This window comes from Gopherus flavomarginatus, chromosome 13 (assembly GCF_025201925.1).
Source record: "Gopherus flavomarginatus isolate rGopFla2 chromosome 13, rGopFla2.mat.asm, whole genome shotgun sequence".
Lineage (NCBI taxonomy): Eukaryota > Metazoa > Chordata > Testudines > Testudinidae > Gopherus > Gopherus flavomarginatus.
This window is the reverse complement of record NC_066629.1, coordinates 25,635,200-25,650,672: the sequence shown is the minus strand read 5'-3', so window position 1 is coordinate 25,650,672 and position 15,473 is coordinate 25,635,200. Positions and strand designations below refer to the sequence as shown.

General features: G+C 49.5%; 1 protein-coding gene across 1 annotated transcript; it reads right to left on the bottom strand.

The window, feature by feature from the left end:
• Nucleotides 1-251: 251 nt before the first annotated feature.
• HTR3A (5-hydroxytryptamine receptor 3A) lies at nucleotides 252-15,246 on the bottom strand. Its single transcript, XM_050921824.1, has 9 exons — nucleotides 15,159-15,246; nucleotides 8,090-8,256; nucleotides 7,292-7,336; nucleotides 6,200-6,309; nucleotides 4,480-4,649; nucleotides 3,686-3,846; nucleotides 2,969-3,179; nucleotides 2,062-2,295; nucleotides 252-1,417 (listed from the first exon to the last, which is right to left on the bottom strand). The coding sequence occupies exons 1-9, from the start codon at nucleotides 15,223-15,225 to the stop codon at nucleotides 1,128-1,130; spliced, it is 1,455 nt and encodes a 484-aa protein (XP_050777781.1). The 5' UTR covers nucleotides 15,226-15,246; the 3' UTR covers nucleotides 252-1,127.
• Nucleotides 15,247-15,473: the final 227 nt, after the last annotated feature.

The following is a 15,473-nucleotide window of genomic DNA, read 5'->3' as shown; positions in this document are numbered from 1 at the left end:
GATGTGCGAATGTGTTCAGCACTGGACTCTCTCTGCTCCCATGGGAGCAGGGTTAGGCCAGTGCTGAGTGCCCTTGCTGGAGACATTTTCCAAATATCCTACCAGGCTTTCCTGGGGTCACCTTGCCGAGTGGATTTATCCAACTCCCACGTGCCGTTACATGAAGTCACGCTCTGTCCTCTTCATTTTAGTGACTGAAACATCCAGTTTATTTAGTTTTCTGAGATCTCTTGGGTAAGACCATTGAAACTGCTAACAACACACCATACACAGCACGTAGACTACGTGGGATGCTATTTACAAAAGAGCCATGCCATCAAATTACCAGCTGTTCCTGGCAGCGTGCAGCTATTGAACCTTCACAGAGACTTGCTTACACTTGCTTACTTGCTGCACAGTAGCCTGAAAGAAATACTCAAACAAGAAAATCCTGCTTGCTCAAACGTATGGTAAGAGCTGGGATAAGAGGTGTAAGAGGCTGAAAAAGCACATGGATTGCCATAGATGTCAGGAAAGCACCCCTCAGAGCCAGCGAGGCACTGAAGTGGCATGGACAGGCCGGGGTCAGGTGGCTGAGAGCCTCCCCCGTAAACAAATGAATGGGTGTGAACCTTCCCCCTCACCACTGTTTGGGTCTGGACTGGGATTGAGTCACCCTCCAAGGGCTCTGGTCAGCTCAGCGGTGCGTGAGCCTGGGAACTGTGCATATTCAGGCTCCCATGATATTCTCCTGCTTGCGTTGTGGCGGGATGCACATGGAGGCCAGCCTGTGTGGTGGGACATTGTTCTCTGTGTCCTGATGGAAATGAGAGAGGAGCTGGAACAGGACTTGGGGAGCAGGTATGTGGCATGCGAGTGGGAAGGGAGTTAATTGGAGGCCAGAAAGGTGGTTAGGCTAAACTTAGTGTTGACTCAGATTTAATTCAATCTTGTTCATCCCTCTCTAACCATCTCCCGGCCATGGTGTTTGGAGCCCAACCTATGGTACACTAGTGCTGCTGAAGAACTGTTAGGCCCTGGATCTCTGTGGTTAGAATATACAGGGGAGTCTGTGGAGCTTGGAATGACCCCTTTAAAGCGTGGCAGTGGAGCACCCTGTCACTCTTGCCTGCAAAGGCCGGCACGGCTCATGCATACTGCCAGACGGACCAGAGAGTCCCCAGCGTGATGCTATAGGCCAGCACAGCCACCAGGTACACCCGGAAGAGCAGCACGTCCAGCACGTAGCCCACCTGGAGCCACTCACGGGCAATGTCGCGGAACTCGTCGCGCTTCTCCAAGAACTGGCGGATGGCAGAGATCTCCTGCAGGATGCTGGCCACCACCGGGGAGCTCTCTCCTTGTGCCGGCAATGGCCTTGCACCCGCCACTCTCTCATACTCACGGAGGTTCTCGCAGCCGTAGTGGTTCAGCTTGGCTGCAGGAACAAGACAGAGAGGGGCAGCCTCTAAGAGGATCCAACTCTGCACTGCTGATCTTGGCTGTGCTGGGCATTATACCACCCCAGAAGTGGGGTTCTGAGCCCCCCACCCCAGTCTCTGGCCCAGACCAAACAGCCTCTGGGAGCGGGCGGGGGGGGGTTAAATCCAGTGTGTCCCTTTTCTCTAAGTGCTTGGCCAAGGGACTTGAGCTCCAAAGAGGGGTCATGCTCTGGCAAACTTGCCCCGGGGCCAGCAGGGAGTGAAGATGCTGGCGTGCCTTTGTAAGCCTGTTCAATAGGGCCAATGTCCCCGAGCTGTGTGGCCCAAAGGGGATCCTGCTCCATTGCTCCTTCATGTGCCACATGGACGTCCTGGGCAGAGCTGTTCCCTGGGGTCCCGCTGAGAGCAGTGGGGTTCCCCTTTCATGTTTTGGGGCTAAAGCCCTGAGAGGATTTGGGCTGAACACCAACCCCATCATGCAGGCTCAGATGTTTTGCTGTGCTGCACCATGGTCCAGTTCCACCAGGTGAGCCCTGAGTTCTTTCTAACCCTATGCAGCTTGTTCCCCATTGGTGGTGGTAGTAACGTGCAGCCAAAGTGCCAGCTGCCTGCAGCCCTTCCCCAGTGCCACAGCTCATACCTGTGCTGTCATTGTTCTCCGGGTGCTGGCTGATGTCTGAACTCTGTGTCCTGCTAGGGTAGAATTTCTTCCTGTCACGGATGCAGAGCAGGATGGTGGCTCGTTCCAGCACCAGATGCTTGACCCAGTTGGGGACATGAGGCTGCAGGTCCTGCTTGTGGACCAGGCGCACGATCAGGATGGTCTCGGTCAGGCTGATGACCAGCAAGGCCATGCACACAACAAAATAGACACCTGCCGGGGGAAGGCAGCAATGGTCCATGGTCAGTCTCTTGGCTAGAGCTAGGCATGGCACAGGCCAGGCCTGAGTGAACTCTCTGTACCCACGTCTTTCAATGACATTAGGTCTTCCTCACATGTTGTACCCACTCCTGCTCCAGCCCTACCAGAACCCCTGGCAGCTCAGAGTATCACTTCCGCCCTGACCCAACCAACATCCTGGCTATTCCTGCCCTAGTCGTCCCACACCCAGCTCTGACAATGCCCCTCAGTCCTGATGCACCACTCTTGTTGTTCCAATCCTTGAGTGCATCTGGAGCTGTGCAGATGCCCTGTAATTCTGACCCTCAGTAGACCCTGCTACTTCAGCCTTGGCCTCTCTAGCCCCACACGGTTCTGCCAGGACACCTCAACCAGGACCCACAGCCCCCATCTCTTGCTATCTTAGTTCTGGTCTTCTCCCTCCCACAGCTCTGCTAATAGTCCTCATGCCCAAACCACAGCACTCACCCCCAACACTTCTGTCCAGTGCACTGTCCTACCAGCTCCTGCGGCCATACAGTTCATCTGCCCCACACTATCATCACCCAGCTCCTTCTTGGCTCGACTCCGTGAGAGAGACCGATGCTAGATTTCAACCGGAGATGTGTGCGCACCTAGGTAACCATGGTGACGGGCGCTATCATACCTATCAGTGGGGTCCCAATGGCAGTGGCTGGCAGCGTGTCGGACACGATGATCAGGAAGACGGAGTAGCCCAGCAGGAGGGTGATCTTGAAGGAGACCCTCTCCCCGCTGTCGGGAGGCAGGTAGAACCCCACAATGTCCATGACCATCAGGAAGACGCTGGGGAGCAGCAGGCTGACAGCGTAGAAGAGGGGGCGTCTCCGGATGACCACCTGCCAGCACAAGAAGGGGTGGAGGAGTGTGCAGAGATCCCTGTCAGGAGGAGCCCACCTGGCTGAGTGGCTGTTGTGCTCCTCAGGCACATACAAAATCGGCCTTGATGTGTTCCTCTCTGTGGCTGCCCTCCTCGTTTGCTGTGGGGAGCCAGCCGTCAGGTAGGAGCCATGCTGAGTGACCTCATTTGCCTCCCGTTACTGAACCAGGTGTGAGCTGCACTGGAGTGGACCTAGGCTGGGAGCTCTGTCCCCTCGCATGGGTGATGTGCTGCACCTTGAGTTGCAACAGTCCTTGCTATCCCCACCATAGTATGCCGCTCGGCACATACTGTGGGGTTCGCTTAGCAATCCCTCTGCACACTTTAGAACCAGGAGATCAATTGCACAAGTAGAGAGAAAATGGCACCATTTGCCTTCTGCATCTTGGTGCTTCCCTCCCCAACCCCATGCTCGCTCTGTTCTCCCCTCCCCCACCCCATGCCCAACCAGGGGAGGGGCCTTACGTAGAACTTCATCTCGGCGTAGCTGTCGCTGCCCTTCACACTGAACTCCTGGAACTGGCTGAGTACGTAGAGGAGCTCCCACTCTCCCTGGTTCATGAAGACGCTCTTGTCAAATTTCACCAGCTCCGGCTGCCGCCACAGCGAGATGTTGATGTCGCGGACTATGGGGCGGAAGAGAGGTGGGCATCAGGGCTGGGGGCCTGAGGGGAAAGGGCATGGTCCCCCAAAACTGCTGGTGTGCTCCATGCCCACAGCCACCCTATGAGATCTGGTAGCTTCACACTCCTCCCTTTAAGGCCACATTCCTCTTCTCTCCTTGTTCTCAAGAACGGATTGGCCTACATGTGTTCCCTCTTTACTAGGGCTGTTTAGGGGGGAGAGGCAAAGCCTGCACTGAGCCAGTGTGCTCCCAGAGACTCTAATTGCTCCATGCCACCTTCCACCCCACTAGCTCTTACCCTGCTCTGTCCTTCCTTGGGTGCCCATGGGCTGGAGGCAACAGCAATACAAGCTAACCCCAGGCTGCCTGTACCAATGAGCCCCAGCACTGACCCAGGGAGCCCAGCCAACTCACTCCTTGCTCTCCCTGCTGGTAAGAGGGCCATTTTGTGCCTTTTGCAATGTCCACTGGGAATAAAAAAGACCCGCCAAGCGGCTGAGCACTATGGAGTCCCAGACCAGGTCATATTGACTCCCCACACAGCTGGAGGCTTTCTTAGCTGGCCTGATCCCTCCCTTCCCAGGCACCTGGAGGGCAGGGTGTAGCGGGGATGGCAGTGCAACCCGTCACGTACTGTTGTGCAGCCAGCTGGTGAAGGTGAGCGAGCAGTTCTGCACGTCGAAGGGGAAGTTGTAGATGTCCAGGCTGCAGGCAGTCATCACCTGGATCGGCTTGAGGTTCTGGACCTCCCCGTGGTAGCGGACGTAGACGTATGGGATGTCCGGGGACTTGCCCACATCCACGCTGAAAGGCACAAAGAATGGAAACATCCCCATCAAAGAAACCAAAAACAAAAAAACCACACAAGGTGGAGCCCTGTGGCTCTTTTCTACCATGGTGAAATGCCAGCGAACTGCAGTGGCTGGGAGCACCTTGAGCGCAGCTAGCCAGGACAGCTGGAAGTGTCTCTGTTCGGAATGGTAGCAGCTGTGATACCTGCTAGATGTGACCCTCAGGTTCCTGGCAGGGTACTGGGCAGTCTGAAGTCAGCAAAGCTTGGGCTGTACAGCAGCCTGAAACCATGCAGAGGTCTCTGTTTAGAGCCTGTGCTGCCAGCTGAGTCCTGCCCAGGAATCCAAGGAGCCAAGCAGCCCATCCTATCCTTTCCCCAAAAAGAAACCTGCAGGTTTATTGACTCTCCAGCTCTGTGGACCTATCTCTTCTTTTCCACTTTAACCCTTCCCGCAACCGGGCATCCCTCATCTTCCATTACCAGCATCACCCCCACTCAGCCAAACTATAGCGCCGATGCCTCTCTCAGTGGGTGACTGGTCTATTTCGACTGTTAGCTCTGCAGGGTAGGGCTTTCTGTTACTACCTGTACATACAGCACCCAGCACTGCGGGGCCTCGATCTCAGCTGGGGTTGTAATACAAATACTTCTAGGAAACACAGTAAACTATGGCAGACTCCTTAACATTCAAATGACAGACCCATACAACAGTTACCTTTGGTGACAAGGCTCTCTGATGCGTATGGGGTTACTGGGTTTGTGTCTGTCACATGGTTATGGAAGGAAGGAAGGAAGGAAGTGGTGCCAAGGAGAATATCCTAGAGGAAAGCTGAGTCCTGGGTCCTCCCGGCTGGCTGGGGTTGGAAAGGCCTCGGAGGGGCTGGTGAGCTGATAGTTGGAGGTTGATTTGTTCTGGTTTTGTGTCATGTGTTTGGAAACACAGTAAGCCTTGAAGAAAATGACTTAAACTGGGGCTTTCTTTTTCTTCCCTTTTTTTTTTTTTTTTTAACTTCCCTGGCTGGTGAGTTTTCACACAGGTCTACACCATTGCATCATGTTCGCATTACCGTAGGACTCTCTGTATGGACACACTCCCTCTGATTAGTACCGGGAATGCTTCACTGAAGTTATCACACTGCACATAGCAAAGCTGTAAAGTTTTTAAAGGGTGGCAAGTTCCTGAGATCATGGAAGTTCCTGAAATCCTAGCAGAATAGAGATGGTTAAGAACAATAAATTTATTTCCCGAGGAAGGGTTGGCAGTTCTGCAGCTGCCCCTGCATTGTGTTTCCTGTACAAAACCTTCCTCTGAATATCTGAATTCCACCCTAAATGCAGCAAGGGTAATTATGAACATTTATAGTCAGCCAGCATTGGAAATGTCCCAACTCCTGAGCTATTCCCATCTGCAGTGTATGGTACACGGGGATATTGCCAGCTCTGTGCACGCCAGGCAGTAGTGCTGGGAATACAAAGTGGGATGTAAACTTGCGAGGGAGGAGGAAGAGAGTTAAATCTCCAGGACCCAAGGGCTGTTGCCTGAAAACTTTGCTGCACTTACAACTCATTGATGAGGATGTCTGGTACCCAGATGCTCTGGGTGGGGAGGGACATCTGCGTGATGTTATCAAAGTCCTCTGGATTCCACCTGAGAAACTCGTCAATCCAGTGCTGCAGAAGTGAGATAAGAGGGGACTTAGGCAGCAGGATCAATTCCAGGCCGATTCCCCACCTCTAGCAGAATATTACATACAAAGCAAAGCCTGTCTTCCCAGTTACTGTACTTGCCCAACTAGACAAGGCTTAAAGCATTCACCCTTCCCCTCTAATCCTATAGCTCTGTGCCCCACATGCTACTCATTATCGTCTGATGGTTTTGGCCTCGCTGCACTAAGCTAGTACATTATCTTCCATGTGCACACACTCTCAACCACCGGTCTCTCTGCTTTCCAGAGGGTGCTGGGTTTTATGTGTTGGCTACATACTGCATAAGGGGATGTCATCTTGGTCTTGGAGCAAGTCTGTGCACAGTTTTAATCTTCTGGAGACATATCCGTGTCCCAGCTATTCATTTAGCTGCATTGCTCATTTTGAGATGTATTAGGTTAGCTGATAACTAGCAGGAGCTCATAGGGCTCTCTCCTCCAGGCAAATGCATAGCCAAAGAGAAAAGGATGGTGTGCTCAGGGAGCTCTGGGTGAAAAGAAAGTGAGAACTCTCATGTGGATGCCAAGGGATATTCTCCACTGATTTCAATGTCCCACTATTCTCCTTCTATCCTGGAGCTGTGGGAGTTGGAGTAAACTCCCTCCTCCGCATGCGGAAAATGGAAGTTGGAATACAAGTCGGTAGCTGGCCAGATTGTCCTTGTCAAGTGACGGCTGCTTGAGCTGCAGACGTGCCTGAGTTTCCTTTGGTGAAGCGGGCAACATGCCTCCCTTCACAGAGGCATTGACAATCTCCAGCAAAAAGTCCCCCCAAGCCAGCACCAGGCCAGGGTCCTGAGAAATCGCCATGTTCTGTGGGTGCTGCTGCTGCAGAGATAAAAGCTACTAACTGTGGAAAGGACCTGGGAAAGTCCCACCAAAGGAGAATGGAAGAGAAAACCATTGATTCAGAGCTTCATAAAGCTGGGAGCATTCCAGCTACTCACCTGCCTGTACCAGATGTAGGTTGTCAGCACCTGATTTTTTTCATCCTGTTGGAAATAAAAAGCAAAGGTGAAATTGGCAAAGGGCATTTTCCAGCTCAAGGTTACTGATATTGACATTAGTTGTTGTTAATGCAGAGGGCCCAAAGTTATCAGGAAATGTTTGGATACAAATGATCACCAGGTTTCAGATGTCAGTGGGGATCAATTGGCAAGAACACAAGAGGAGAAGGTGAGGAGATGGCAAAATAACAAGCAAAGGATCCTCTGATTGCAGATCCTTTGGGACACTGATGGACCTTCTTAAGTTCTTCAGCTTTTCTCACCAGAAGGCCTGACTGTCCTCTAACTGCTCTGTTGGCAGAGGAGCCTTCAGATACAGTCACTGATCCAGCACATTTTAAAGCAAACTTCTTTCAGTTAGGAGTAAGGGGTGTGTGTGGATGGCTTCTTGTAGCAACTCAGCCTAGTCTGTGGTCAAGCGTTTCTGGGATGGTGCATTGAATATTATTAAATTATACACAGAGCCAGGTTTCCAAATCATCTCAACATGTTGGGTGCTGAGCACTTTGGAAATCTCACCCTTAATTAGGTGCTTAAATGGTTTCTGAGCACTTGAAGACATGGCTCCAAGTGATTTGCCCTAGTTTACCTAAACAGGATGTCTCTCCTCACTTCATCCTGGATGTGGAAAAACTTAGTGACATATGAACCCTCCCTAGGCTCAGAGGTACCTACCCTCACTCCTCAGCCCCAGAGATGTTAGGCCTGCTGGGCTCTGTGGCAAAGCAGAGGACTTACCACACTGAGAATGGCATATACCATGACATCAATGGCTACATTGGTTGTCCTTCTCCAGTCCTGAACTGGCCGAACGCCCTTTCTGTAACGAGTCAGCAGGTAGTCAGAGAGCTGGAGCAGGGCTGGCTTGGCAGAGTTCAAAGTCCTGTTGTTCCCTTTCCGAGCAGCTAAGGGGGGGAAAAATATCACATTTCCTTGGACTCATTTCTGGGCATGAACCCACTCAGTTCATCACCTTCCCCATTCCCTCCCTCTCTATGCTGCTGCACAATCTATGCAAAGTGACTGACTTGGCTCAAGGGAAGCAGACTCTGAGCAAATCATGGCTCAGTCTGGCTGAAGTAGCTTCCAGCCAAGACCAGCTCAGTGCAGCGCCTGCCTGGTCATCTCAGGTCAGGAGTGACTCCCACTCAGGACTGGCTCGGTGTGGCTCCTGTCAACTAGAGAACAGAGAAGCACTTTATTGTCTCACCATGTGGAACTGCCTCCTCCACGGCACATGGCCTGGGCTTGAGACCCTGCAATGCAGTCTGGCTGTGGGATGAGGAGCTCCACTAATCTGAACTAGTGCAGCCTACAGCCTGGCTCCCAGCTGCTCAAGGTACTGCAGGCACATCTCTCTGCCTCTTAGATCACTTTGGGGCATCCTTGGCAGTGCCCCACACATACTCAAAGGGGTTTGAGCTTTCTTCTATTCAAAAAGCATATTGCTGGTGTAACAGGGTGGCCTGCCTCATGGGCTGCAGAGTCTGGAGCAAAGCCAACCCTGATTATAGGATCAGCCCCACCTGAGAGGAATCTGGTGATTCCAGTACAAAAGGAGCAGGAAGTTGCAGTGAAGGGGAAGCTATGTCTGCAGATGCTGCAGGGTGTAAGAAAGCTCCTGCCGGGCTCTGTGTCAGCAGGAGAAAAGCTCAGAAGCAGGGCAGAGTGAGTGCTTTCCAGGCAGGTAGGCCTGGGAGAGACCCTTTCCAAGCAGGGAAAGGACTGTGGAGAAGAACAAACTCCAGGCAGGAGGAGCTGGGAGCAGAAAGACAGGCGCTTAGGGTGGTACGGGTGTGCCCAACTGAAACTGGGATGAAGACTGAGTTTGGGTTCTGGTTTTCTGAAAGGCTCTGTGGGGTTTTGGATCAGGAGAGACCCTAAAGTGGGGTTGGGGCCTGGAGGTCCATCGTGTACCAGAAGACTAAATAAATAGGTCCCCTTGTGGCAATTGTTTGAACTGCCTGCGGACTGTGAATTTCTCCAGGGCTCTGAAGAGAGGGATGCAGAGGCCGGGTGTCTTAGAGAGACCTCTGGTCACAAGGGGGCACTCGGGAGGTGGCTGCCTATGTTACCAGGATTTACAGCAAGACTGACCGCATTGTTAATGTACATCTTCTTTCCATAAAGCCAGCCTGCTAGCTCAGTGTGTGGATAGCTCCAAGCTCTTCTCCCTGGGCTCTCTGTGGGAGCTGGATGCAAGGTGACGTGTGAAGGACCTTTGGCTTCCAGATCTGTCATCTCCAGGTTCAGCATGGACAAGGATCAATGGGCAGAGGTGAGACTATTCCCATCCAGGGATTATTTAAAATTTCCCTCAGTATTTTTTTTTAAATAAAATTATCCCAGGGAAGTGGAGGGGGCAGGAGTAGGGGGAAGAGGCTGAAGTTAAGAAAAACCAAGATGTTTAATTCATTTACCTTTTTAATTGATTTTAAAAAAGAGTATTTATGTAACTGAAGGCCTGATCTGAAGCCCATTGAAGTCAATGGTAGTCTTAGCATGGACTTTAATTGACTTTGGATCAAGTTCTGAAAGTTTTGTATATTGTGAAAGCTTCCAAGTGGTCTTGGCCAAAGTGTTTGCAGCCAGACTTTTTCTTGGAAAGCAACAGCAGAGCTGCTGGTTTGCCTGGATATTGGTCAAATATCCACTGCTTGGCCAGTTACTCCCTCCTTGGCTGCCCCTATAATCAGCTGTGATGTGGGGGTGGTTTAAGGTCTTGCTCTGCCACCACTGAAGTCAATGGGAGCCTTGCATTTGACTCCAGTGGTGCCTCATAAAACCCTAGGAGCCTAGATTTTCTGCAAGCCATTTCCACACAGCATCCTGGCTTTCATTACTGCTCAGCAAACATGCTAGCTGGGCTCCTCCTCTCCTTCTGTGTTGAACTGACAAAAGGAAAAGGGCTGTGGATTGTAGCTCTCTCTGCCTAGTACGTCTTAGCAGAGCTGGTGTGATTAAAAAATGAATGAGGGGCCCATCACAAGTTGTGATAGCTGTGATTTCATGCCTTAGCAGGGTAGTAATGAACACTGCTCCCTGGATGGAGTCTTCACACCAATCAGTCGCAACATTACCATCAAACCCCCAGGAAGAGTCTGGCAATGGGGCGGGGGCAGGGATAGAGAGAGAGTGAATTTCCAGGCACTGGCCCACAGCAAAAGGCTGTGTTTAAGGAAGCGTGGCTTGGTTGGCTTGTTCCTGCCAAGGGAAAGCTTTTTCAAATATTGCAGCAGAAAGTTTAAGAGCAAGGACGGTGTTGTGGTTAAAATGCTGGTCTGGGAATTCCAGAAATCTGGCTTCAAGTTCTCCCCCTACCACAGAATCCCTGTGTGACGCAGGCAAATCACTTAATTTGTGTCTGTTTTCTAGCTGTAAAATGGGGACAAGAATCCTTCCTTCCTTTCTGCCACTCCAAATGCAGCAAGGGTAACTGGTTAGGCACAGGGAGTGTGAGAAAAGGTTATTCTGCCACTGCCTGTGCTGTACCTGTCCTGGAGATAGGGGATCAAGTTCCCACTTACCCGCGCTGTCAGTTTGGAACCTTTCAACAGAGTTGTACTCACTTTGTTAATACTTAGACTTGTTGGTCTCTTGAAAGTCAGGCCTGTAAACAGCCCTGCAAGTTCTCTGCATTAATGCTGTGATTGCCCCCAACGCAGTGCTCCTCTTTGCAAGGCAACTTGTGAAGTGAAAGTCAAGCCAAAGCCACAGAGCCCTGTTTGCAGCTCAGCCTGCAGACATGACTGTCTAACACCAGAGCACAATTCACCTGTAACAAAAGGAGCTAATTGGAATAGATCTGTGGGAACTTGGGAAAAGTTGCCTATGAAGGGGCCTTTCATCTTTCTTTAAAAACACAAAAAAGCTTTACACAGGAGCTATAATGCCTCCAAGTTAGCTGGGCTTGCAAGCCCCAGCCAGGTCCATAGAAGACAAAAGAGGATGTGAGGGGGGTGAGGAAAACAAAGGAGAGCTGCAGAAGGAAAACAGGCTGTTTGGTAGTTGTGCTGTAGACTCTGTCGCATTCTCTTCCAGGTGGCCCTTAATGGTGCAGCCAATCATAGTTGGCTCACAAAGGTTTACTTTTGGGGCCTGCCCTGCCAAACTGTGCATTTGCAGGGTTGTTGTAGCCTTGTTGGTCTCAGGATATTAGACAAGGTGGATGAGGTAATCTCTTTTATTGGGCCAATTTCTGTGGTGAAAGAGACAAGCTTTCGAGCTCCACAGAGCAGTTCGTCATGTTAGCTCTGGGTAAGCTCAGAAGAAAGAATTTGGTAGAATTCAGACACCTCAGTAGGTAACCTAGTCTTGCCAGGGGTGGGTGTGTGTGTAAGAGAAAGGAAACAAAAAAGCTGTGTGGGAAATGATTTCCCATCCTGATGATAGTTCAGAATTTGATTATTTTTTTTCTTTCTTCCTGAATGGGGGTGAAAAATCAAAATCCCCAATCAACCTCCCTCTCCCTCAAATGTTGAGGTGAGTCAAAGGGTTTAACAGCAATCATTCTGAAACACTTTGATTTTTGAATTGTTTTTCATTATTTCAACTTTTTCCCAACCTAATTTGCTTAAGTTTCGAAAAGAAAAGTTGTTTTGACCCAGAGAATTGAAATTTTTTGTTTCAAAAATGTCAAAACAAAACACTTTGACAAGGTCAAAGCTTTTTGTTTCACATTCGGAGTTTTCACTAACACTTGTTTGACTTTTTCATATTTTAAAAATAAAGGCTTTCGTCAAATTCCTGACTTGCTTTAGTGTTGAATCACCACACATTGACTGGTCCCAGAGGGTGTGTCTGCACTGCAGCTGGGAGTGAGCCTCCCAGGCTTGCTAGCAGAGCTGGTGTGCTAAAATAGCAGTGTGTCCTGGACTGCATCGTGGGCTAGCCATTGAAGCTCAGACCCAAGAGGCTGGGCCTGCTAGGATTTGGATGGCTACAACATCTGCATTGCTAGGTTTAGCATGCTAGCTTGGGCCGAGCTAGTGCTTGTCTAACTACTTGGCCTGGGAGGCACGTTCCAGGCTGCAGTGTAGACATACCCTGAGTGATCAGCCCTGCCAAGCTGAGAAGTTCCAGTCATCAGGAGTTTCACCTTTGGGCATTTTCCTCTTGCATGCAATTTTGGTACGAAAACACATGATGCCAGCCCAGCTCTTCAGCAGCCTTGTTGCTGGACAGCTCCCAATGGCAGCTGCCTGGAGCAGCAGAGCGGGAGGGAAGCCAGGATGCAAAGATCACACAGAAGCTCTAGGAGACAGAACCAGTAAAGGTGGCTGGGGGGTAACTTCTCAGTTATGGTGACAGTGACTCCAGTGCTGAAAAATTAGCCCACACCCTATGCAGTACTTACATCCTGCTTAAGGCTTCAGTTAGTGGTGCTTTGGCCTCAGGTAGCATATCTGAAGAGGTGAACCCTTTGTCAGCCCCCTTTTTCATTAGACTAGAGTTTTGGACCACAGATCTTTGTTGCAGAATTACTCAAATCAAATCAAAACTAATCAACCACAATCTTTCTGCACGAATAACAGCCTTAAACTTGCACCTTTGCAAGTTCATTAGATTGCTAAAGAAACACCAAGGTCTGATTTGCTGGGACGCTTTTTCCTCCATTGCTTAGGTATCTTGGGAGAAACCTCACTTTTCTGCATCAATCTCGAAACAAAGAAGCAGCTTTTTTCCTTCCAGGTGTTTTCTATTGTGGCTTCATGCATAGGTCTCCTGTGTGTAGAAATGAGACCCATTCAGGCTTATTAGATGGTGAGTTTTCCTAGAAAATCTGTATTGTTCATTGGCACATGTTGGTCGTCCTACCACTGTGATCCTGAGAGAAAATTCAGTCTTCAGTAGCCCTGTGGCTTGTCTCATTGTAGGATGAGAAAACAGAAATTGTCAGATGTCATCTAGTCCTGTATCTTGCCTCCAAATGCTTTAGGGGAAGATGCAAACTCCCAGAATGAACAATGAGGCACTGCAAATGCTCTGGAGTGTGTATAAAGCAGGCTCCATGGATGTGATTTTTTTTTCCCTCAAGCTTTCTACTGAAGTTGTTTCTAAAACTCTGTGTTTCCTTGGGTAACCAGGAGCGCTTGGGTAACAGACACAAGGAGAGTGGAGCTCTGAAGAAGAGAATGGAGGAAAAACAGCCCAACTCCTCATCTCTAATGGGCTTGGCTGCACACTGAAGATGGAGGGTAAGTGCTCAAAGCTTATTCATCATTTTCAAGCCAGATGTTAAAACTAGACTAGGTACTAAGATGAGGCTGGGATCTGTATTATCTATGGAATGTAATTGAAAATAGCTTTGCCTGGCATGGAAGGAGGGACTCTGAGCACAAAGGAGGCAGGTCCACAGTATAGGAACTGCGTTTTGTGCATGTTTTCTTTTTGGTGAGTGCAAAAAGGCATGAAAGTTGGTGTGAAATTCTTGCTGGTTGATTGAAGTTAGTTTCCTCAAACGCACTATGGTCCCTGCATATGCCGGTGGGGAGCGGGTGCCTTAGGGAGCTGGCTGCAGCTTCCCAAACTTTCAGAGTGAGGAACACCAGGAACAATGCTGGTTGCCGGCAGGGCCAGGGGTTAGATATGACAGTAGCTTTTAGCAGAGCAACCCATTAGTGAAACATAAAGTGATTAGAGCTGGAAGGGGCCAGCATTAAGCTGTCTAGTGCATCCTCTGCTATCTGTGTGGGACTCTGACCTTGCTAGACTGCTTCCAATAGGTGCCCACAAACTGTGACTTGAAGATTTCTGGTGATTTTGATTCCAGGGCAGTGGCTTCCTAGCTGATCTTGCCATTTTTGCTTTGCCATTTTGTTTGTCTCTCCCCCACCCCCATTAAATAGATTTGGGCCAGAAACTCAGCTGGTATAAATCAGCGTGGGCCACCTACTTCTATGGAGCTACATTGATTTACACCAGCTGAGGATCTGGCCCTTTCCTCCCCGCTTTTATCATTGTTTACTCATGACAGCAATTCCTTCCTTTCCTCTTTTTTGCATCCTCACTCTAATGATAAACTATTGCAAAAGTTTTGGGGGCCAGAAATGAAAGACCGTTTCCAACCTGCCTTCAAAGGAAATCCCAGACATACCTTGCTTTGAATCCTTACAGCTGCATTGGTACCAGAATATTGCTTCCCTTGCTCAGGAAAGTGCAAAAACCAATAAAAAATGATTCCTAATTAATAATGGACAGTTATGAGAGAGTCTGCACTGCTGGAAGTAGGAGCATGGAAAACAAACCCATCATCTGTTCTGTTAATTGTTATCCAAAAATATTTAGTCCTACATTTTGAAAAACAAAGCATTAGTGGGGAAATCTATTTACTAAGCTCAAGCGTTTGGGCAACAGGTTCCAAATTGATATATAAATCACTGTGTTCTCCCTCTCTCTCTCTCTCTCTCTCTTTTTTTTTTTTAATCCTCTCTGACTAAACAATCTTAAACTTTTCAACTCTGCAGCCTTTTATTACTGAGTCTAAAATTGAGCAGTATTAAAATACTCGATTAGCCTGTCGCAAAGGCTATAGCTTATTTCTCTACTCCAGAGCTTGACCTGCATTTCTAACACTCTTTTGAACATGAAAAATCACAAAACACTTTCCATAACCTGTTATGGGTGTTTCCCCTTCATCAGGCTGTATAGAGCATTTGCGATACCATGGGTGTCCATTTGAAAAAAAAATCCTGTGCATGAAATACACCAAATGAAGCTCCCAGGTTTGTATTAAAATACTTCTACCCATCTCTCAACACCTACAAGAATCCCCCATCCCCTGCAACTTTCCCATAAGTTTCCTTACCTTCACTTTGAAACCTAAAAGTGAACAGCAGCAGAGCAAGAAATGCCCAAAGAGCAGAGGGTGTCATGGCTCTGATCCAGAGGGTCGCCGTCTTAGTTCCTCTTCACAATGATTCCACACGTAGGACTGAGTTTTCTGGTTCTCCTCCGCTGGCTCGCCTTTTCTACTCCCCCCCCCCGGCTCCCCCTTCTATCCTTCCCTCTGCCGATAAAGGGAACCTAATCAGGGCAGCAGGTATACCTTTTGCTCGCTTTCCCCACAAAGGTCAGCTTTTTGAAAATGCCTAATTAATCTTGGAATCAGACTCCTCTGCTG